General features: G+C 41.3%; 2 protein-coding genes across 5 annotated transcripts in view; one reads left to right on the top strand and one right to left on the bottom strand.

Annotated features, from left to right (window-relative positions):
* Nucleotides 1-15,566, top strand: part of ANKRD45 (ankyrin repeat domain 45) — a 29,923-nt gene extending 14,357 nt beyond the window's left edge. For 3 of the 4 annotated variants that reach the window (XM_042463937.1, XM_042463935.1, XM_042463938.1), the window contains exons 4-6: nucleotides 3,922-4,016; nucleotides 8,045-8,183; nucleotides 14,273-14,619. In XM_042463937.1, coding sequence (XP_042319871.1) covers nucleotides 3,922-4,016; nucleotides 8,045-8,183; nucleotides 14,273-14,316 — 278 coding nt within the window. In that variant the 3' untranslated portion in view covers nucleotides 14,317-14,619. Of the gene's footprint in view, nucleotides 1-3,921; nucleotides 4,017-8,044; nucleotides 8,184-14,272; nucleotides 14,620-15,273 lie in introns of those variants that run through there. The other variant, XM_042463936.1, reaches the window with a different exon arrangement.
* PRDX6 (peroxiredoxin 6) lies at nucleotides 8,978-22,689 on the bottom strand. The gene is given in 6 exon segments (XM_042463940.1): nucleotides 8,978-9,697; nucleotides 9,699-9,773; nucleotides 13,124-13,270; nucleotides 15,565-15,711; nucleotides 18,446-18,602; nucleotides 22,437-22,689. Coding segments are annotated over 6 exon segments (672 nt in total). The 5' UTR covers nucleotides 22,529-22,689; the 3' UTR covers nucleotides 8,978-9,643.
* Nucleotides 22,690-22,840: the final 151 nt, after the last annotated feature.

Below are 22,840 nucleotides of genomic sequence, written 5' to 3' on the forward strand. Positions count from 1 at the left end.
CTAGATTCATTTCAATCTAGGTTTAGGACGTTACAGGACAAAAACAGCTTTGATCACCTTAGTGGATGATTACTCTAGGAACTGGGCAGGGGGATTGCGTAGCTGTTGTTTCTGCTGGTTAGCTATTTTCAGTATCATCAACTATGGTATTCTCTTTGGCTGCTTTGCTGTGGTGGGGCTTGAGAGGACTGTTCCTTTCCTTCCTGGAGAGGCAAACCCAGAAGGTGGTGCTGGGGAACTTTTCAACCCCATGAAGGGTTCCTCATGATTCTGTGTTGCCCCCATGCTATTTAGCATGTTCATTAAACTTTTGGGATAGGTTGTCCAGAGGTTTTGGTTTCTGATGCCATCAGTATATGGATGATACCTAGTGCTTTTATCTCTTTCCACCTTAATACAAGCAGGTCCTGTTGGTTCTAAACTGGTACTTGTCATCAGTAATGGAATGAATAAGGTCAAACAAATTGAAACTTAACCCAGATGGACTGCTTCAAGTGTATGTACCTACGCCTGAAGACCAGGGATAGTATAGGGATTCTGTTGGTGTACCGTCCGCACCATTGCTTAACAGACTCCCTATCCAAGCTGACACAGCTGGTCTCAGAGTTGCTGTTGGAGTCGCCCAGACTCTTAGTTCTGGGCGACTTCAACATCCCACTCGAGACCAGTCTAACAGATGCGGCTCGGGAGTTCATGGAATCCATGACAACCATGGGCCTTTCCCAGTTGGTCATCGGGCCCACACATTGTGCGAGTCATACTCTCGATGCAGTCTTTAGTACAGAGCATGAATATCCGTGAGCGGAGGTAGTTAATACCTTCGCATTGTCATGGACAGATCATTTCCTGGTCAGGGCAGAACTATGAGCAACTGTCTGTCCCACTGGGGGTGGAGGACCCATTAGAATGGTCCACCCTCGAAAGCTAATGGAACCGATCGGATTCCAGAAAGCTCTAGAGGGTTTGATGGTTGATAATGCCGGTGATTCTGTTGAAGCTTTGGTGAATATGTGGGACACTGATCTTACTAAGGCCATCAGCACAATCCCTCCTGAGTGTCCTTTCCGACCCGCCTCAAATCGGAAGCCCTGGTACACCGGAGAGCTGAAGAATATGAAGTGGATAGGACAATGACTAGAGCGCAATTGGTGGAAATCTGGACTCTTATCTCACAGAACTCTCCATAAGAAATTCCTATTTTCTTATGGAGAGGCAATTAAAGCAGCAAAGAGATCCTCCTTGTCTGTTCGTATTGCGTCTGCAAACTCTCGTCCGGCAGAGCTATTTAGGGTGATGAGGGAACTGACGGTGATGCCATCTACCCAGAATCCTCTACTTAACCCAACAACGGCCTGCTGTGATGCTTTCAACAACTACTTTGCAGATAAAATCTCTCAGATAAGAGCCCATTTGGACACCAATGTTGAAGCAAAATCGACTAATGAGGTGTCCAGTAAACCTGTTTATGAGATTAAACTGGATCAGTTTGAGCTAGTGAGTACTGATGACGTGGACAAGATCCTTGGAAAGGTAAAAAAGACAACATGCCCTCTTGATTACTGCCCATCATGGCTGGCCGTCCAGGGGGGTGAGGCATTGATGGCACTTCTTACACGTATCATCAATGCTTCTCTTGAGGAGGGTCATCATTAGACTGCTCTTGAAAAAACCCTCCCTGGACCCCCAGGGCATGAAAAATTACAAGCCTGTTTCTCATCTGCCATTTTTGAGCAAGGTGATCGAGAGGGCAGTTGCTTGAGAGAGTTAGGAATTGGAGGCACTGCGTAGCAGTGGTTCCGCTCTTTCCTCTTGGGCAGGTTCCATGGATGATGTTCAGGGACAGTCGCTCTTCAAAAACAGAGCTTAATTGTGGTGTCCCTCAAGGCGCCATCCTGTCCCCGATGCTATTTAGCATCTGTATGAAGCTGCTGGGAGAAATCATCCGTGGATATGGCACTGGGTGTTATCAGTATGCTGTTGACACCCAAATATATTTCTCCATGTCCTGGTCATCAGCGACAACGACAGATGGCAGCTGTCCCCTCAACCAATGTCTTCAGGCAGTAATGGATTGGATGAGGGAAAACAAGCTCAAGTTGAATCCAGATAAAACGGAGGTACTTACAGTAGGGGCCCCCAAACCAGGTATTGGACTGCAACCTCCAGTGCTAGAGGGTCTCACACTCTCCTCGAAGGACTGTGTTCGCAGTCTGGGGGTGCTTCTTGACCCGTCAAGATGAGGAATCAGATGAGGAATCAGGTGAATGCAACGGTCAAGAGTGCCTGTTATCAGCTCCAGCTGATACGCCAGCTGCGCCCTTTCCTGGAACAGGGTGACCTTGAAACTGTAGTACATGCGCTGGTAACCTCAAGACTTGATTTTTGCAATGCGCTCTACATGGGGCTACCCTTGTGCCTAGTCTGGAAACACCAGTTGGTATAGAATATGGCAACCAGGTTGGTCACAGGAACAGCAAGGAGTGACCAAATAACACCAATATTAAAGTCACTCCACTGGCTACCTATTAGTTTCCGGGCACAGTACAAGGTGTTGGTTATCACCTTTAAAGCCCTACATGGCTCGGACCCAACCTATCTAAGGGATCACTTGCTTCCATATAATCTGCCTCATACACTCAGGTCCTCAGGGAGGAATTTATTACAGCCCTTAAAGACCAGGCTGACGGCGACCTCCCAGAGGACATTCTCTGCAGCCGCTCTGAACTTATGGAATGGCCTGCTGGACGAGATCTGTCAAATTAACAATCTAGAGAGCTTTAAAAAAGCCATTAAGACAGATCTCTTCTGGCAAGCCTTCCCGGAATAAAATGCTCGGCCACAAATAAGACTTCCCATCCAGTGAACTCTGCCCATGATGATTTTTATTTAGCTTAGTCGGTTTTAATATGTAGTTTTTAATCTTACATTGTTTAATCTTGTTTTATGGAGGCATTATGTATATATGGATGTATTTTAACCTGTTGTACGCTGCTTTGATTGCCTGGCAAAAAGCGGGATAGAAATAAAAATTTTATTTATTATTTATTAGATCAGGGAGGTGCTCCTGGTAAGTCAGAAGGCAGATCAGGGGATACGAATACAGCTTGTGCTGGATGGAGTTACACTGCCCTTGAAGACACAAGTTTGTAGTTTTGGGATATTCCTGGATTCATCCCTGAGCCTGAAAGCGTTCATGCTCCTTTGTGGAGGACCTTCTCTCTGTCCCAGCATCCTTGCTTTTACATCCAGTGGGAACTGGACAGAGCCTTCTTGGTAGATTAATTTTCCAGTCTCTTGACAATTTTATGTTAAAATACACATACACACACAACCCCAAACAAACAAAGTAGTCAGAAAGAAATATTTTATTTATTCCTGGATCATGGACACCCTGAACCACATCCTTAGATCCAGTAGGGTCCATGGACCTCTGTTTAACATCTCCTGGTTTAGTAATTACAGAAGGGATTCGGTTATTCAAAATTAACCAAAATAGTAAGAGGCAATTAAACATGATGGGGAAAGAATGGCAAATGCTGCATGTTACACTAAAGATGCAGCAGCATATAGTTTTGAAAGTATGGATGTGTTTGTTTTTGTAATTCATATACACTGAAGCCCTTCATTTTAATCAAAACTACAATATACAGGGAAGGGATGTTTCTTTCACATGTTCTAGTCCTCACCTACAGTCCCTATGACCTCCTGCTTCCAATACAGCAATTTCTCTTACTTTAAAAAGTTCCCATGTCAAGGCATATTTAGATGGGTTTTCGCCAAAGAACAAAATGAAATGGATGAGGAACCTGTACAATACACAAGTGAGGAATAAAGGGTAGCCAATTCAATTTTGAATCTAGTTGTCTTGACATTAAAGATGTTTTGAATTTTCCTTGCTCTTTCAATTTTTTTCTTTTTTAGAAGCCAAACAGAATTTACGGAACTTGATCTCCCAAATCCAAGCAACAGTCACAGATCCCGAGAAAGTTCAGGGAAGACTTAATAAAGAAGATAAGGTATAGTACAAAATTCTTATATCTTCTCAGTGTTGATGTATATTTGGGTAGTATCATGTAAAAAACTGATATTCAGTTGTATGCTTGGCATGGAAATAGAAAAGTGATGTATTATGCCAAAGAATTTTTCTCTAGATCATTAGAAGCTTCTGTTTCCAGTAACAGGCCCTGTTTCAAATATTTAACCAGTTTTTTCCCCCCCAGCAATGAGCTAGGAGTTAAGTTGGGAAGAATTATGTGAGAAGGAAGAAAGGCCATCTCTGTCTGACACTTCTCATATTCTTCTTCCCATTTTCCTCTTCACTTGTAGTTTCACCTGTTGAATTAACAAATCACATCTAATAATATGAACTAATTGACACAATTGGGATGCATTATGATATATCCTAATGTGGATTATTGCCTATACTTCAAGGGTCCCTGTGTTATATTGAACTTCTTTAGAGAGATGGCTCTTTTCCCCACTTATAGTGTAACAATCAACTTCTGTAATTCTGAGAATCTGCCAGGGTTTAAAGGTATAGGAATGTTTTGAAATCAAAATAGTAACTTTGGGAGCACTCACATGTTCATTGCTGCAGTTCCTCTTAGTCATTATAGCTTTTGAGTTGACTATTTTCATAGTTTTTACTTTGGTTGCCAGAAAATGGGTAAGTAATTGATTCTACTAAACTATTATTGACTATCTTTAGTCAAGAAAATACCCATATCTTTAAAACCAGAGCAACAAATTTCTATTCTAGTTTGCTGTTGAATCAATCTTTGTTCTGATTTAGACATATTTACACAAAATATCATTTTTGAAGTTTACAGAAAGCCTGCATACCTCTGGAATTGAACTAAAATTGATTGCAGTTTAGGGATGGAATTTTCAAAAATAAAAGGATATCATCTGCAAATAAATTAATAACATGCATAATTTTCTGAACAGTGAGTCCTTTAATTAATTTACTGGACCTAATCAAATGTGCCAATAGCTATTGAAAATTGTATGAGGGATAATGGATAGCCTTGTTTAGTTCCTCTTTTCAGTATACAGTACTTAATTCTGAATCTAAGTTATTTGTATAAGCTTAAGCTTGGGACTGAGAAAAGAAACAATCAATTCATGAAATGAATTTGTTTTTAAAATTTTGTCTTTTAAGCAGTGTGAAAAGTATGGCCATTCGACCATGTTGAAGGCTTGAAAAGCATTTAATGAAAGGAACATTGTAGCAGTATCTGTCTCCCCGCCCCCTCATATTTGATAATGTTAAGAGTTCTGTGTATTGCATGTACAATATTTCTCTTAGGAATAAATCCTTTTTGGTCTGGATGTATATATTCAGCAATAAAATTATTAAAACAGAGTAGGATTGAAATAAGTATTTTATCATATTGAAAGCTAACTGGTCTATAGGCTGTAACTGATATTACTCATTCTAATAGGGGAATTTTAAAAGGCTGGATGTTTGTCTGGTCATTCTTTTTTCTGACAGATTCCATTTTTTCTTTTTCTTTTATTTATTTCAATTACACAAAGAATATTAAATCAACAGTAACAGCAAAATGTTTAAACAGGCTTAAGGTATGAGTTAACAGGAAAACACATATAAGGGGTACTTAACAGACAATTCCATTAAGGTAGTTATCCAGATGGCATTGTACAATTAGGATGAACACAAAAGTTCACTGAGGCTTTAGAGCCCAGTTCCTGCACAGGAGGAGAGAGAGAGCGCTGTGGCTGAGAAGCCATTTTGATTAGGTGAGCGTTTTTTTTTCAAACTTGGAATGTTTTTGTTCCTGAATGGTGGGGCTTTTGGGAGTCATTGGGGTGGAGCTAGCAGCCTAGCTGTTTGTAATTGCTTTCAGAGGCACATGCCTTATGGCAGGGACGTAGCCAAGGGGGGGGGGGATCTTGGGGTCCGGACCTCCCCCATTCCATTAGGAAAATGGTGTTTGCTGCTGAGCCGCCATGCCCAAACCTCATTATAATGGTGGCACTTAGTCTGGATCCCCCCTTCCTAAAATCCTGGCTACGTCCCTGCTTATGGTGAACGAATTTTCGCAGTCAGCTCGCCTTCTGCTCTAGTCTTCCCTGACTGTGAAAATTCGTTCACCATAAGCAGGGACGTAGCCAGTGTTTGAGGGTTGTCCATTACTTTTTAACTGTTTTTCCTTAAGGGGCTAAGTGGGGAGCTTTTGCTCAGAGCAAGTGAGTCAGAGACTTGTTTGGGGAAGGAACTAGCAATTGATAGCAGAGGGCAGTACTGGATTGATTCCAGATTAGTTGCTCCTTTCCGGAGACACTTTGAGGTAGAGTAGAGAATGTCTCAGCGGCAGCCTTGGGATAATTTGGTGGCCAGCTTATGTTGGGGAGCCAGGTAAGTTATGGACAGATTGCCTTTCTGCCCTCTAACAAGACCAAATTGTGGGTGGCTGAGCAGTCATATTTATAGAGCAAAACATATGCTAGGGCACATTTTGGGATGTGAATGAATTTCCAGGAGGGAAGAATGAGCAAGGAAGCTGAGAATGCCTTGGCCTTCCATGCAGTTGTCCTTCGGAGAAAGGAGTATTGCTCCCAGAGGGAAGTGTACTTTGATATCTGTTCACTTGAAAACACAAGATCTATCGCCCACTATCACTCCTATCTGTGCAGTGATTATGCAAATTCTGATTGTGATCAATCTATCCTGGCTACATGCTCTTGAGCTCCCCCATACTGAGCTTCCAGGATCTCCTTATATAGAATCATAGAGTTGGAAGATACCACAATGGCCATCTAGTCCAACCCCCTGCCATGCAGGAATACAAAGTCAAAGCAACCCCGAGAAATAGCCATCCAGCCTTTGTTTAAAGACTTCCAAAGGAGGAGACTCCACCACTGTCTGAGGGAGTGTGTTCCACTGTTGAACAGCTCTTACTGCTGTCAAGAAGGTCCTCCTAATGTTGAGGTGGAATTTCTTTTTTTGTAATCTGAATCCATTGTTCCGAGTCCTGTTCTCTGGAGCAGCAGAAATCAAGCTTGCTCTATCCTCAATATGACATCCCTTCAAGAGAGAGAGAGGACCGGGCAGCTCCTCTGCAAACTCCAGAGAATTAGGTGTTCGTATGCATTGTGAATATTTATTCTTGGTCATCCACACCCATCCAAAATGTGGCTGCAACTAGGCTGGGAAAAGAACATTCTTCATGTTCTTTTCGGCACTTTGTTTTCACTATGATCTTATTTTTTTTCTTGAGGAAATGTTATGAAATGAAACTTATAGGGGAGGAATCAATGGTCGAAAACATTTGACTCTTGTCTTGGAAGCTGGGATGTGATGATATAACTCAATACACTGGGGAATGTTCCTTTGCATACCCATTCATGGTAAATACGAAAATCTCATTTTCAATATACATTTCATGGGTGGATGGGTCCAGCATCAGTTAACTATATTGTTGATATAAGAAGAAAGCCTGCATTTCTGTCTTTTCCTCTGAATAGGGCAGTAGCGTCTTCTCAGGATCAGCATGTGTGTGTTAGAATCTGGCCAAACCCAGCTGAAACTCACTTTAAGAATTCTTATAGTATTATTGTTGATTGCTTATATCAGTGGTGATGAACCTTTTACAGACCGAGTGCCCAAACTGCAACCCAGACCCCACTTATTTATTGCAAAGTGCCACGTCCCTCTGGCTTTCTAATAAGAAACTCTGGCAAACTCTGTGCTAGGGTGACAGCATGTGTGCCCACAGAGAGGGCTCTGGGTGCCACCTCTGGCACGCGTGCCATAGGTTCGCCATCACTGGCTTATATGCTTTAATGTTTTGAGCTCATCTGAGAATTCCAGTGCTCATAAAGGGAGACTACAAATAATAATAATAAACATAGTAGTAATAAAAATTTGGAATGTGTAGATTGTTTCTGTTGTCAGGTTACACAGAAGTTAGTATAGCTTTCTTTCCTTACATTTTGGTGTAATAAGCATTGGATTATAATTTAGTGAATGAACAAATACCTTGCTTTTTCTGATGCATTCCTTTTCTTATTCTTTACATAGAATACATCTCTCAAGGCCTGCCAGGCCAAGTCTGATTGGCTTGAAAATGCTAAGGAACCTACCATTCAAGATTTCTTGGATCAGAAGCAGCAACTGGAGGACATAATGCTTCCTATCTTCACAAAATTGGCGGCACCTCGTAAGTACCAGATGTTTCTGGATGGGTAGAAACCACTGACTTAAATGTTTTTCAATTATTTTAGTTTAAAGGAAAAGTTTTCACCTCGAAATGAGGAGGAACTTCCTGACAGTAAGGGCTGTTCGACACTGGAACACACTCCCTTGGAGAGTGGTGGAATCTCCCTCCTTGGAAGTCTGTAAACAGAGGCTGGATGGCCATCTGACAGGTATGCTTTGATTGAGAGTTCCTGCATGGCAGGGGGTTGGACTGGATGGCCCTTGTGGTCTCTTCCAACTCTACGATTCTATGAGTATTGAAGAGTAGGTTCAAGCATGCCTCTTCCAATGTTACTGCCATGATCAAAACAGAAGCCCCTGCACCTGCTTTAAATTTCTTCTGTCAGGAGATCTGGTAATGGATACACCACCACATCTGTTTTGGCCCTAAACTGAAATCAAGCATTTCAGTGCCTATCTACCATATCCAGTTTAACCAATGTTGAAGTATGAGAGTGGTAGTTCATCAAATCTGGAGAATTAAAGGTTCATGTCCCTGATTTACATAGGTTGCTATTAGAAACAAGACTTGGATAGTGTAGTTTTGTAGTTCAACGTGAAGAGATGCATTTTTACTCATTTACCCCCATAATCTATGTAAACATCAACAATCAGATTGTTACCATTGTGAGCTAAGGTTATCTGTGTTAGCTTAAGCTGATGTAGCTACTTTTGAGAGAGGTCTTGTATACAACTACATTTTAAAATGCATGGTTGTGCATACTTAAAAACAAATAAACAGCAGACAACAGTACATATTTTAGTAAATAGTTTTATTTTTCTGAATAAGGAACTAAACAGAAAGCTGCAAATGTTTGTTAATGCTTTCTGTCCAATTTCCCTAATACAATATAAAGGAAGTCAACACAAATATTTGGTTGGTACAGTAGATGGATTTGAAATAAAGGCACATGACCTCTGGAACAAGCTTCAGCTGTGGAAACAATTTATTCATATTTGTTTCATGTGAACTAGATGAACAAAACCTGGCTCATGTGAACATTACAGCTATTACAACATAATGCAAGAACCTGACCAAAGGTGTGAGATTTTACACATGCAACGTAAAAATGGTTTACCCTTTCTTACCTCTTATTAAAAAATTCCAGTCATTTATTCAAAGTGTTTACCCATGTCGCTGAATAGAAACTTCATTAATTTAAATAAATCAATAATTCTGTATTAGTGCAGTGTTGTAGACTCAGCTCCAAGAAAATATTCAAGATTACACATTTGAACAGAATAAGTCTACATTAGCTGAGACTATGAACCAGAACAAAGACATTATACAGAAAAGAAAATCTAAAGAAAACCAACTAGTCTGTTCATAGCAATAGTTACTCCAGAGCTCCACCCAAGACAGTTAAAGGAGCCCGTCCTTGTGATCAGCTTTCTGACTTGCTTGCTCTCTCTTCATAGTTATTATTGAGGTTGAGGAGTATAACGAAGGTAATTCTTCCCTGATGGAAGTTTTTTTGGTGCAAACTCCCGGAAACATCTTTTTGGCTTCTTCATCTGATAGAGATGGAATTACCATGACCTCATTCCCAGGCTTAAAAGAAAAAAGGCAGGGAATAAAAGTTAGGAAGTACGTTACTAAGATAGCTACAGGCATGATGAACTTCCAGTTCTCTTCTATCTGTGCAGACTAGAAACTTCAGTTTATAAATGCATAATATGAATCAGGGATGCGCAGAGTACAACTCATAGGCTACATGTGGTCCTTAGGACAATCAGTTTGAAAAAGCCTGATGATTTTACCTGCCAAGAAGAACAGGAATGGGCCCATCATGGTCTCTCTAGGAAATGAGTTCCAAAATCTGGGAGCATCTGCTAAGAAGGCCCTCTCTCCTGTTCCTACCAAACAAGCCTGAGGGGGTGGTGAGACAGAGAGAAGGGTCTCTCCAGATAGTCTTATAGCTCTAATGAGCTGACAGAATCATATGATTCTATGAAGAGCTATAAGACTATCAGCTCATTAGAGCTATAAGACTATCTGGAGAGGTCCTTCTCTCTGTCTCAGGCTTCTTTGGTAGGAACAGGAGAGAGGGCTTTCTTGGTAGCTGCTCCCAGATTTTGATACAGTCCTTCAAATAACTTGGAGCCAAGCCATATAGGCCTTTATAAGTCAAAACCAGCACTTAGAATTGTGCCAGGAAATGGGCTGGCAGTCAATGGAGCTGTTGCAACAAGGGAGTTGTGTGCTTCCTGTAGCTCCAGTTAACAACCTGGCTGCACTTCTTTGGGCTAACTAAAGTTTCTGAGTGCTTTTCAAAGTCAGCTTCACGTAAAGCACATTACAGTAACCCAAAACAGGTAACCTCTGGGGTTTGGTTCCAGGATCCCTGTGATTACCAAAATCCATGGATGTTCAAGTGCCATTAAATACAATGGATAGTAAAATGGTGTCCCTTATATAAAATTCTTTACATATTTTTTTGAATATTTTCAAGCCATGGATGCTTGAATCCACGGATAAAGAATCTGTGGCTATGGAGGGCTGACTGTAACCAATTATGTACCACTGTGGCTAGATCCGAGTTATTTGTCTCAAGAGGTGAACTGTCTCTCCGGGGCAATGATCAATAATAAATCAGAGGCTGTGGGTAGGAAACTAAAGGACCTTGTGACACAGATGGTTGTTCATCACTTCTTCCAGTTGAAGGGCATGTCTCAGGGACAGAGAGAATACTAGAAGTGAACTAGTGATTCCACATGATGATGCCATTAGAATCATAGAGCTGGAAGGGACCACAAGGGCCATGCAGGAATACAAAATCAAAACACCCCCAACAGATGGCCATCCAGCCTCTGTTTAAAGACCTCCAAAGAAGGAGACTCCACCACACTCCAAGGGAGTGTGTTCCACTGTCGAATAGCTCTTACCGTCAGAAATGTTGAGGTGGAATCTCTTTTCCTGTAGCTTGCATCCATTTGCTTTTTTGCACCATAGTCTGTGATTTTTAAATTTTTATTTTTTATTGAAAAGGACTTCTGGCAAGAGATGGGTTGCACTCATAGCTACTGGTAACCAATCTTGCAAACCAGATCAGGAGGATATTGCTTAACAAAGCAATGCAGGGGAGGAAGACAATATGCCAGATGGCAGGGCAATACCAAGTAATGGGGACAACAGCTCAATGACACAGAGTAAAGTGGGGCAATAGTACAAGAAACCACCAACAATAAGCAGCTGGAGAGAATGATCTTATTTGTCTCTATGCTGATGCACAGAAGATGAGAAATAAACAAGATGAAAGGTGATCCATGATTGATGCAGTAAGGAGATTATAGACCTGAATAGGTATAGTAGTAAAGGAATTTTGATTTTAAGAGGGTTTCTGACAAGGCCCCCCATGATATTCTTGCAGACAATGATACTATTGGTGGATTTGTAACTGGCTGACAAAATGAATCCAAAGAATGGCCGTCTATTGTTCTGTTTATCCTGGAGAGGAGTGACTAGTGGGATGCCATAGGGTTCTGGGCCTGGCTTTGTTCAATATCCTTATAAATTATTTGGATTATGAAATAAAAGGCATGCTCATCAAATTTGCAGATGGCACTCAGTAACAATGGGTAGCTAATACAGTGGTACCTCGGGATACGAAATACCCAGGTTACGAAATTTTCGGGATACGAAAAAATCCCATTGGAAATCATTGTTCCGGGTTACGAATGTTTTTTCGGGTTACGAACAAAATTTTTGGTGCTTTTTTCGGCTTTTTCGCACGAAACGTGGCTTTTCCCCATTAGCGCCTATGGCAATTCGGCTTACGAAGGCTTTTCGGGTTACGAAAGCGGCCGCGGAACGAATTACTTTCGTAACCCGAGGCACCACTGTACTCCAGATGAAAAGATCAGAAATCATATAGATCATAACAGATAGACAAAGCTACTAAAATAAATTCAAACGAAGATAAAGATATGGTTTAGGCAGGAAGAATAAGAAACACAAACATTGGATGAATGGCACCTTCCTTGATAGCAATATGCGTAGAAATGATTTAGGGAACTTAGAACACCACAAGCTAAATATGAGACAACAGTTTTAGGTGGTGGCTAAAAATACCAACACAATTCTAGGTAGTATCAACAGGAATATAGTATTCAGATCAAGGAAAGTAATAGTGCCTTTCTTTCAGCTTTAGTCAGAGTTCAGTTGGAATGCTGTGCCCAGTTCTGGCACAACTCAAGAAAGACATAGACAAGCTAAAACACATCCAATGGAGGGTTACTGAGATGTTAAATGGTTTGGGGTCCAAATACTATGAGCAATGGATCAGGGAAATGGATATGTTTAGCTTGTAGATGAGAACAATGAGAGGTGTTATGATAGCTATTTTTAAATATCTGGAGGGATATCATATAGAAGATGCAGCAAGCTTGTTTTCTGCTCCTTCAGACACTAGAACACAAACCATTGGATTTAAATTAAAAGAAAAAGATTCTGTCTAAATACCATAAAGAACTTTCTGATGCTAAGAACTGCTCACCAATGAAACAGACTGTCCCAGAAGGTGATGGGCTCTCCTTTGGTGGTATTTAAACAGGTTGAATGCCCATGTCTTAGGAAAGCTTTCACTGTGTGTTTCTGCATGGCAGAGAAATGGGACTAAATGGTCCTTGTGTTTTCTTCCAACTCTATGATTCTATACAAACTTCAGGAGAAGTTGGTTTAGGCTAACTCCATAAAAGTCACAGAAGTTTTGACTTACTTTGTTGTCTTTTGAGTACTGTAATTTATCTAGCCTACATGAATTGAATCCCTTCTTTTTCCAGCAGCCAGAAGCTGCATTTACAAACTCCCACAATATTTAGGAAGACATTACTCTATGAGAGCTTCCACTTATGTGCATGAGCAAGTTACAAAATTAAGTAAGCTTAATTATAGAGAACTACCTTCCAATCAACAGGGGTAGCAACCTTCTTAGTAGCTGTTAGCTGAAGAGAGTCAACTACTCTTAGAATCTCATCAAAGTTTCTACCAGTTGTTGCTGGATACAGGATAGAGAGTTTGAGTTTCTTGTCTGGGCCAAAAACAAATACCTATAAAACAAAGTGACAAAATAAGAATCCAAACATTGTGACACATGGACTATTCTCTAACACCAGTCTATCGTATTTATTTTTTCCTAACATTCTTTCCATTGATTTAGTATGGTGCTTTCTCAAAATGCATTCAGGGCACTGCTTTCAATAGAAAGGAAAATTTTGCAGAAATGACTCCAAGTAGCCTCTGGATCACAGCTTTCAGACCATACACCTTTGCCATACATGTATACTTGTATTCCTAAACTGGGTGTGTGTGTGTTTTCCTAGCTTAATTAGTTATTCAAACAGATTTTAAATATCTGTGCAAATGACAGCTGTTTACCTCAAAGGAAACTCATCTACAATTCTTCTGAAATGGTTTTTGCACACACTCATTGATTTAAGTGGGGCCTGTGCAGATGCTGTGTCAGATTATGCCTCTTGTATGGAGTACTCAAGATACAAATAAAGATCAAATGAGAACTGATTCTGTGACGCTGGCCTCCAAACTATCACTGTTAGTGTACAAACTTTTTTTGCTTTACACACACAAACAAGAAATGTGTGTATATATAGTATTATCACTATATATAGTGATATAGGGTCCAGTTTGCCTTGTAAGCTAAATGGAATCCAGTTGTGTTATTGTTGTTGTTGTGTGCCTTTAAGTAACTTCTGATTTATGGAGACTTGGAATTTATGGAGGTCTTGGAATTTTCTTGGCAAAATTTGTTCAGAGGTGGTGTGCCATTGCCTTCTTCTGAGCATGTGACTTGCCCAAAGTCACCCAGTGGGTTTCATGGCTGAGAGAGAACCAACACTCAAACCACTATGCCACACAATCCAATCACTACTAGAAATAGATCTCAGGATCCCCCCCTCCACCTCCCTTATAGTATAATCTGCTGTATTGTTCTTGGATTACAGGTAAAGATACTGCAGTTTATCTTTAGATTTACAGTCTATTACATCTGTAAAAGTCTAGAAAAGTTGCAGTGTTTTCTTCTTTCCTTGCAGCAAACCCACAAAGCAAGTCACGTATTTCCACAAACAGAGAATGAGAAGAGAGATAAAGCATTGTCCAAAAGCAGACCAACTTCCTATAAGAGAGTAAGTCTGAAGCCAGCTGATCAGTTAGCAGAGACACATACTATGGACTGTCAGCCTATGGATTGATTACTTAGGCTACTTCTGTGGGGAATATCAAGCAAGTTGTTTCTGATGCTGCTCCATATATAACTGGTAAAAAAGGATCAACTGTCAACATAGTATAAATAGAGGGTGGAAATGTTTTTCTGTTACAGCAGTTTGTTCTTGCATAGTTGTCTTCTGGAGACCAAATACAAAACCAAGCTATTTTCATCCTCCCTGCTCCACCTTCACCTCTCATTACCATATGCCTCATTGTCTTCCCTCCATTTTTCTCTCTGCCCATTTCCATTACCACCAGGATGACTGGCAAGAAACAACAGAAAGTGGGAAAGGCAGCAGCATCACTGGGAGTGCAGACAGCACCAGGTGACAACCCAGGATAGGGGGTGACACCTGGTCATCTCCCTGCCCCCCCCCCGCAGGCATTGTTTTGGCCCACACGGGGGCTCCACCACCCCATGCAGGAGCTGCTAGGGCCTGCTCTGACTTTCCCCTTGGCTTGGGTGGGCTCTTCCTGGGCCACGTTGGTTCTTGCTGGGCCTGGGTTGGCTCTCGCTAGGCTGTCTCTCTTGGCTCTCGCAGACATCCTTCTGGCTTCGGACTTCTGGAAACCCCACCGGAAGTCTGGAAGTCTCTCCCCCCGCGCAACGGTTGTCACCCATTGCGGGGACAACAATGGGAAAGGGAGGATTTGGGGATGATGAGGCTGACTCAGCAACTGGAATAATAGATCACTCCATCCTGCAATACCTGCTTGTGACATACTTACAGCATACAAGGAAATGCAGGAAGTTGGCAAAGCGAGAAGAAATATCTCTTCTACTGTCAGATCAACTCAATCTCCCTTCCCCATTTCTTCTTCTCAGTTGTTTCTGAAAATCATCTGAGCAGTAAAGATGAGTACTGGGGAAGAAGGCTGAAACCTGCTCTTCTCGTGCTCTCCCACCCCACTGCCAGACTGATCTGTGTGAAACAACAGAGAACTGGAAGAAACAGACTCATGGGGGAGGATTTGGGAAGCCTGTCAGGGCACATCTGTCCCAGAGGTAGGAGGCTCTGTACACTTAAACTGATTGATAATGAACTCTGTGAAATAGTTGGAAGAAGAGATTCTAAGAAGGCTGGGACCTGCTGGAATATAATGTTAGAGTACTTACAACACGAGCAGTCAAAGGTATACCATCTTTGTCTCTTTCATTTGGGTCCAGCATACCTAGCTGGACTGCAAGCTCTCGCTTTGAATCAGCAATTATTGGAAAAGGAAGGTTCTCTGTGGCCTCATCACCATTGTAGGCATTGATATCCTGCAGAATGGGAAATAATTAGTGTTTTAGTACCAACATACTAACTGCACACTCCCATGTTTCTTTTCAACAATAAAGTGTCAATATTATTAACAGATATTTCAAGCCGGAGTAAATTAAATAAACCAAAACATAATAAATTAAATCAAGCAATGACTGAATAAATCTAATCTGACTTGGTTTAAGAGATCACTTTGAGAAAGATCAAGATTTGCTTTTTCTGAAAAATGCCCTCTGCAACCTATCTTAAAAGAAAGGCTTACTAACTTAACATAATTTTATTAACCTTGTGAACCAATGGCCCTTATAAATATAATGTCCTCAATTAATACTTAAAATAGATCAAGATTTGCTTTGTCTGAAAAATTCCCCCTCCAGTACAGTGGACCGTCCATATTCACTGGTGCTAGTGCCACAGGACCCCCATCCGAGTGGAAAAATTGAAAAATCCTATTTTTTAATCTGAGAGAACACCTCTCTAGGAATCTCTGGATCCTTCAGAGCAACTCTATGGTCAACATCCACCAGATGTTGACCATAGAATTGTGCTATAGAACCTACAAATGCCTGGAAAAGTGTTCTCTCTAGGAATCTCTAGGTACTCAAGTACAACTTCTGATGAAAGTTTGCTGGAGAGTCACACAGGAGAAACTAGAGATTTCTAGAGAGGACATATTAATCAAATCCACAAAGGTCAAAGCTACAAATGTGGAGGGTCAACTGTTTTTGTCAGTTTTATTACAAGTTCTGTAATGAAGATCTCTATGGTGTATGCTAACTCAACTTTAACTATTATCTTTATAGACATTAAATGCTATTCACCTTATCTGAAAAGGAGCAGGCAGCTAGATTGTCCAATTTGGACTAGGCAGATCAAGTCCTTGTAGTTCTTTACACTTGTAATTGCTTCTTTAGGAGGAATGCATGATTCACTATTAAATCAGAGTGTAGTGGAATCTCCCTCCTTGGAGGTCTTTAAATAGAGGCTGAATGGCCATCTGTCGGGGATGCTTTGATTTGGAATTCCTGCATGGCAGGGGGTTGGACTGGATGGCCCTTTTGGTCTCTTCCAACTCTATTATTCTATGACTCTATGCTAATATTGTAAGACAGACTAGCTTCTTACCCAGAATACTAAAATACTTCATGGTCAATATAGATGTACAACACTCCATTGTCAACAACAACAACAACAAAAACAACAACAAAATGGAATACCTTCTGGTAGATTAAACTTCCAGTGATATGCTGAGAAAAGATAGGACTAATAGTCTCGTTCAGCCCAAACAGCAAAGTAGACATATTTCAAACAAAAATTGCCAAAGAAGTGATTGTAGAAAGTATTTCAGAAAGCGTTTTTAATAGTATTACCATTTTAGGAGCTTTGAAAAGAATTATTTTCAAATTGTAACCAAGTAAATATTATATAATTTCATCTCCTGTAGAGCTGGACCTGCACACAAGTTGCATCTGAAAACTGAGTGTAGCTATCTACTGAATGTAACTACACTAAATCCATAAAGTATTTTACCCATTAAGAACAGAAATTAATAGAAAAGGCATTTGTAGCTACTCCAGTGCCATTCTATGCTCAGTGTATATTGGACATTGACCACAGAGTTGCACTGGAGGACCTAGAGATTCCTAGAGAGATGTCCTCTCAGGTAAAAACAGTGTTTTTGTTATTTGTGGTTTTTCCATATTCACAGGGGTCTTTTTCCCCTAACCCTAGCGAATATGGAGGGACAACTGTAAGTGAAAACAGAGGGTCAACTGTACTGTTATTAAACTAGTTCTTCACATGCCGAGATACTTCCCTTCCTTGTATTCTTAAAGAAACTGTTTGGCTTGAAAGCTTTAAAGGGGCATATTAAACAGCTGGGCAAGTATAACTTTTTTTACATCCATGTGTATTTGTGCCATTTAATTATTTTACCCATCACAGATTGGGGAGCTGTCTTCTAACAAAAAGGATAGTTAATTTCTCACATTAAAATCAACTTACAATGAGCTGGCTGTATTCTTAATGACCTTCAAAATCCAAAACAACTAAGTATGTTCAAAACAATTTATAAGCAAAAATTGAATTAAATCCACCACAAGTAAAAAAGTAGATGTAGCCTGCATTAAGTAGAAAGTAAAATAACTAGTCAAGATGAGAGTATCCAGCTTCACACTTCTCAGTTTCTCCATCCAAGCAAAACAAAATACATTCCCATTTGGGTCAAAAAATGAAGCAGTTTTGGGAGATGCAGCTTTCACTCTCTCCTTATAGTCACATGAGAGTAGAAGCATAGAAACCTCAGGTTCATCTCTGTTATGCTGGAGTGGATTAGAGCTGGGGTGGGCAACTGTGGTACAACTATGGTACTTTGGAGGGCTACATGGACTACCAAAAATGTAACCAAAAGAAAAAAAAATGGAAGTGGTCAGAAGTCCATTTACAAATTTGAAAAACAAGGTTTTAAACATTACACAGGGATACCATATAACTTATTTAAAAGATGAATATCCACACTTGGAGCCTCCACATACTTCAGTTCACTCTCTTGGAAGGAGGGCTAGAGAGAGTCAAAGTGGGAAGTATGAACTGACTGAAGCCTGCAAAAACAGCCTTAAGGCTCCTTCCAAGAGAGTGAACTGCCTACCCGGTTTAGAGATACAGTACACAATTTTGGTTTGGAAGTCCTATACCATTTCAGTTCACTAGTGCCACCATTTCATACTGCAATACCTTGCTCCAAGAGAGATGGTCTTTGACATCATCAATAGAGAGGGCAATCATTTTAATGTTCCGCTTAGCAAACTCTGGTGCCAATTTTGCTGCTCGCCCAAGTTCTGTTGTGCACACTGGTGTAAAATCTCGTGGATGAGAGAAGAGGATGCCCCATCTGAAAGAAAAATAGCCACATGGCAATGTCTTGAGCGGGTAACACTGAAATTCAGCAATATACAGGTTATTCAAAATGTTTTAACTTGTAAGACTAAACAACTAAAATTTACTCTTACATTAGTTCACATGTAGGCAAACCACAGCTCTCCAAATGTTTTGAACAAGAACTCCCATGATCCCTGACCATTAGTTATACTGGTTAGTAATATCCAAAGGCCACAGATTAGCCAAATTAGAAAAAAATGCCCATTAGCATTCTGTTTCTTTTTAACAGAGCCATCAATTTCCACTCAATCATATCTTCTGAAGCACTGTTGCTGTTGCTTGCTTTCAAATCAAGTCTGGTTTGACACTAAATCGAACTTACTGCGTGGTTTTCTAAACAAGATTTGTTCAAAAGGGTTTTGTCATTGCCCTCCTCTGAGCTGGTTGCCAAATAGATTAATCTCTTGATCACCACTCCCATTGCTGCTTCACTGACTGCTAATACTGACTCCACCTCTTAAAACTGGTCTCCCTGCATTTCTAGGTCATATATAAAATAAAGCATTTCACAGTGTACATTTTTCCCAATAATCCTGAGCACAATGCCAGCTTCTGTTTGGCAGTGGAACATGAATCAGCAATGATTAATTCCAAATTGAATACTGAAGCCAACATCAATGCTGGCAAGGGCCAACATAATCATTTAACAGAGCTAATCATTTTTATTTTTATTTTGCAATACAGGCACATGTTAAGTGTAAAAAGATATCATTAAATACCAAAATTGGAATCACCCTATTTATAATTTCTATGTATGGATGTGAAAGCTGGGCAGTAAGGAAAGCTGAAAGGGAAAAAAATTCAGCTCACCTACAATGTGCTGAAGGAGAATTCTACAGCTACTGTCCAGATAAAAAGGTCTGAGAAGAAATCAAGCCTGAACTCTCACCAGAAGCCAAAATGACTAAACAAGTGGTTCTCAAACCCTTTATCCTCGTGACTTACATGCAGATGTTGTGCCCCCCAATGTTGTATAGGAAGAAAAATATTTTGTTTATTATTTTTGTTTACTCATTCATATTTATATTTTAACATTTCAAATTAGAACAGTTTTATTTAAATAAATGCAATACCTTACTGAACATGTGTAAATTTTATACATACTACTTCACACTGCAGAAACAAAGCAGTTAGACACTACTTTATACTACAGGATGCTAGAATTTGTATTTTGATGAGGCACCAAACTCTCTGACAGACCAGGATGAATACCTTGCCAAACAACAAATCCCAGGATTCTGTAGGATAGTCATAGCAGCTGAAGTGGTATCAAACTGCACAATTTCTGCAGTATGGCGGGTCTCACAGGCAGAGGCATGCTCTTTCATTCTCATTTTCCACTCACACATAAACATTCATTCTCTTGTGTATGTCAAGTGTACACAAGTGCATATGCAAATAAAAAGATGAGTGTGATTGTGTAAGAGAGAAACAGAATTTGCGTGTGAGACTGTGTGTGAATGAACATATTTGAGGGAGAATCAGAAAAAGAGTGTTACCAAGTGTGTGACAGAGAATTAATATGTGAGAGAAAGTCACACTGAGGGAGGTACCTAAGGTGTGTGAGAGAATAAATACAGGTACATGTGTGACTGTGAAAGAGTGTCACAGTGTGTATGTGTGAAAGAGAATTATTTGAGATGTATGTGAAAGACCATGCCTTGAGAGAGTGTAAGAAATAACTTGCTCAGAAGATGTGTGTGTGTGAGAGAGAGAGGCTTGTGTGTGTCACAAACAAAGAGATCAAGAAATCCTCTGTAGCACCTTTTGAGACTCAAAGAAATTCAAACAAATGGGTCACAGAATGTGTGAATGAACCCCTGCAAGAGTGGGTGTGCATGAGAGAAAGAGTGAGAGAAATAGTGTGATTGAGCGTGAGAGAGAATGAGTGTGCATATGAGAGTGATTGGGCCCCCTCCCAGAGAAACTTGGCTTATAAAACAAGAGCTTTAAGATTCCATTGCATCATGTTTATTTAATCATTTGAAATGGAAAAAGTGGACTTACAGCTTTTACCTCACTTGCAAATTACTCAAGAGTTTTGAATCACAAAAAAACCCACAACAGAACCCCACATAATGTATTCACTTAAATTAGAAACTTCTAGGGATCCAGCAGTGGTTTGAGTGTTGGATTATGACTCTGGAGACCAGGGTTTGATTCCCAGCTCAGCCACGAAACCCACTTTGTGACTTTGGGCAAGTCACATTCTCTCAGCCTCAGGGGTTGGCAGTGGCAAACTTCCTTCGGAATAAACCTTGCCAAGAAAACCCCATGATGGGGTTGCCTAGCGGTTGCCATAAGTTGGAAATGACTTGAAGGAACACAACAACAAACAACAATGCCTGGAAGACTAGGGAGAAGAAGGAAATAAATAAATATATTGTTGTTGTTGTTCCAATATGAGACCCACTTACAGTCAGCCCTCCCTATCCATGGATTCTTTATTGATGCAGTCAATCATTCCTGGTTAGATTTTTTTTAAACAAATATAAATTCCAGTGAGCAAACCTTTGATTTTTCTCATTTTATATAAGTGACATCCTTTTGACATATTTAATGGGACTAGACCATCCATGGATTTTCTATGGGGGTCCTGGAACCAAATGCCAGTAGATACCAAGGGGCACCAATATCCCACCCTTAGTAAATTTCCCTGTTTTGACAGATCTTTGCAGCAATCGAGCCGGGACTTCAAGTCAGATTCAAAGCATAGCTGGATTGCTCTAAAACTAATAACCACATTTCCCAAACTGGTAGGATTCAAGATACAGCTGTGTTAAGGGCCTGAAAACAGACAGGCCAAAATAAAGCTGCTTGGGGTCTCTTTGGAGGTATGCTATTTAAATGATGCATGCATCCTAAGAATCCGGAAGCTGCACCAAAGCTGCACTCCAGTGCTTAGGAATGGAGTGTGGCTTTGGCGCAACCTCCGGACTCTTAGGACCCATGCATCATTTAAATAGCATACTGTACCTCCAAAGAGACCCCAAGCAGCTTTATTTTGGCAGTCTGTAACAGGCCAAAGTTACGCTCCAGTCCTAAGACTTTGGTGCGGCTTCTAGGCTCTTAGGATGCCTGTATCATTTAAACAGCATGCCTCCAAAGTGATCCGAAGCAGCTTTGTTTCGGCCTGTCTGTTCAGGCCCTTTAGTCTGTAAAATCAGCATGTACAGAAATACTGTAGTACTTTGGAGATTCACTAAGGCGCAAAACACACTGCAGAGACAATCCAGTTTGAGACCACGTTAACTGCCCTGGCTCAATGCTAGCAAACTCTGGGGACTGTAGTTTTTGTGAGGCGTTGAATCTTCTGTGTCAAGAGAGCTCTGGTGCCACAATGAACTACGCTTCCCAGAATTCCCTAGCACTGAGCCAGGGCAGTTAAAGCGGTTTCAAGATGGATTATTTCTGCAGTCTGTTTTGGCCCTCAAGGAAGAAGTTGGCAGCATGAGCTTTCCTAGACTAAAGCCTACTTCCTTCCAAAGGCATCTGAGACACTGGAGTCAGTCAGGCAGAGGAAGGAGGAGGGCAGGGCTGCTAGGCTGCATCCACACTGCAGAAGTGATCCAGTTTGGGACCGCTTTTAAACGTCTCTTGGCTGTAGGCTATGGAATTCTGGGAGTTGGAGTTTGTTGTGGGGCGCGGAGCGGAGCTCCGCTCCGCGCCCCACAACAAACTCCAACTCCCAGAATTCCACAGTCTTCAGCCAAGACGCATTTAAAGCGGTGCCAAACCGGGTTATCTCTCCAGTGCGGACGCAGCCAAGAGGGCCTCTCTCACTCACGAGTCTCCCAGGAAGTCATGAAAGCGGATGGGTCCCTGCGTAGTCTCCGCGTGGAAGTTGGGGGCCTCGTCTCCCAAGAGAAGGCCCGGCATGGCGGAGGAGGAGGAGGGCGAAGAGAGAGCCTGGCGCAGGAGAAGAAGAGGCGGCCAAGGAGCAGCCAAACTGACGAATGGAGTCCAGAGGGAGGGGAGGAAGAAGGGGCGAGGCTTCGGAGGCGCCTTCCCTCCCTCGGAGGGCAAGGAAAAGGCGGCCCTGAGGGGGCTGGAGCGAGGAGGGTGGGCCGCTCTGGTGCTTCAGGCCAGGCCTCTCCCAGTCCCAGCCAGCTCGGGCATTGCGTTACATTTCAGCCCCACTGAGTGGCCTTGGCCAAGGCACGCTCTCTCAGCCTCGGAGCATGGCCCTGG

Source organism: Sceloporus undulatus, chromosome 4 (assembly GCF_019175285.1).
Source record: "Sceloporus undulatus isolate JIND9_A2432 ecotype Alabama chromosome 4, SceUnd_v1.1, whole genome shotgun sequence".
In the NCBI taxonomy this organism is placed as follows: domain Eukaryota; kingdom Metazoa; phylum Chordata; class Lepidosauria; order Squamata; family Phrynosomatidae; genus Sceloporus; species Sceloporus undulatus.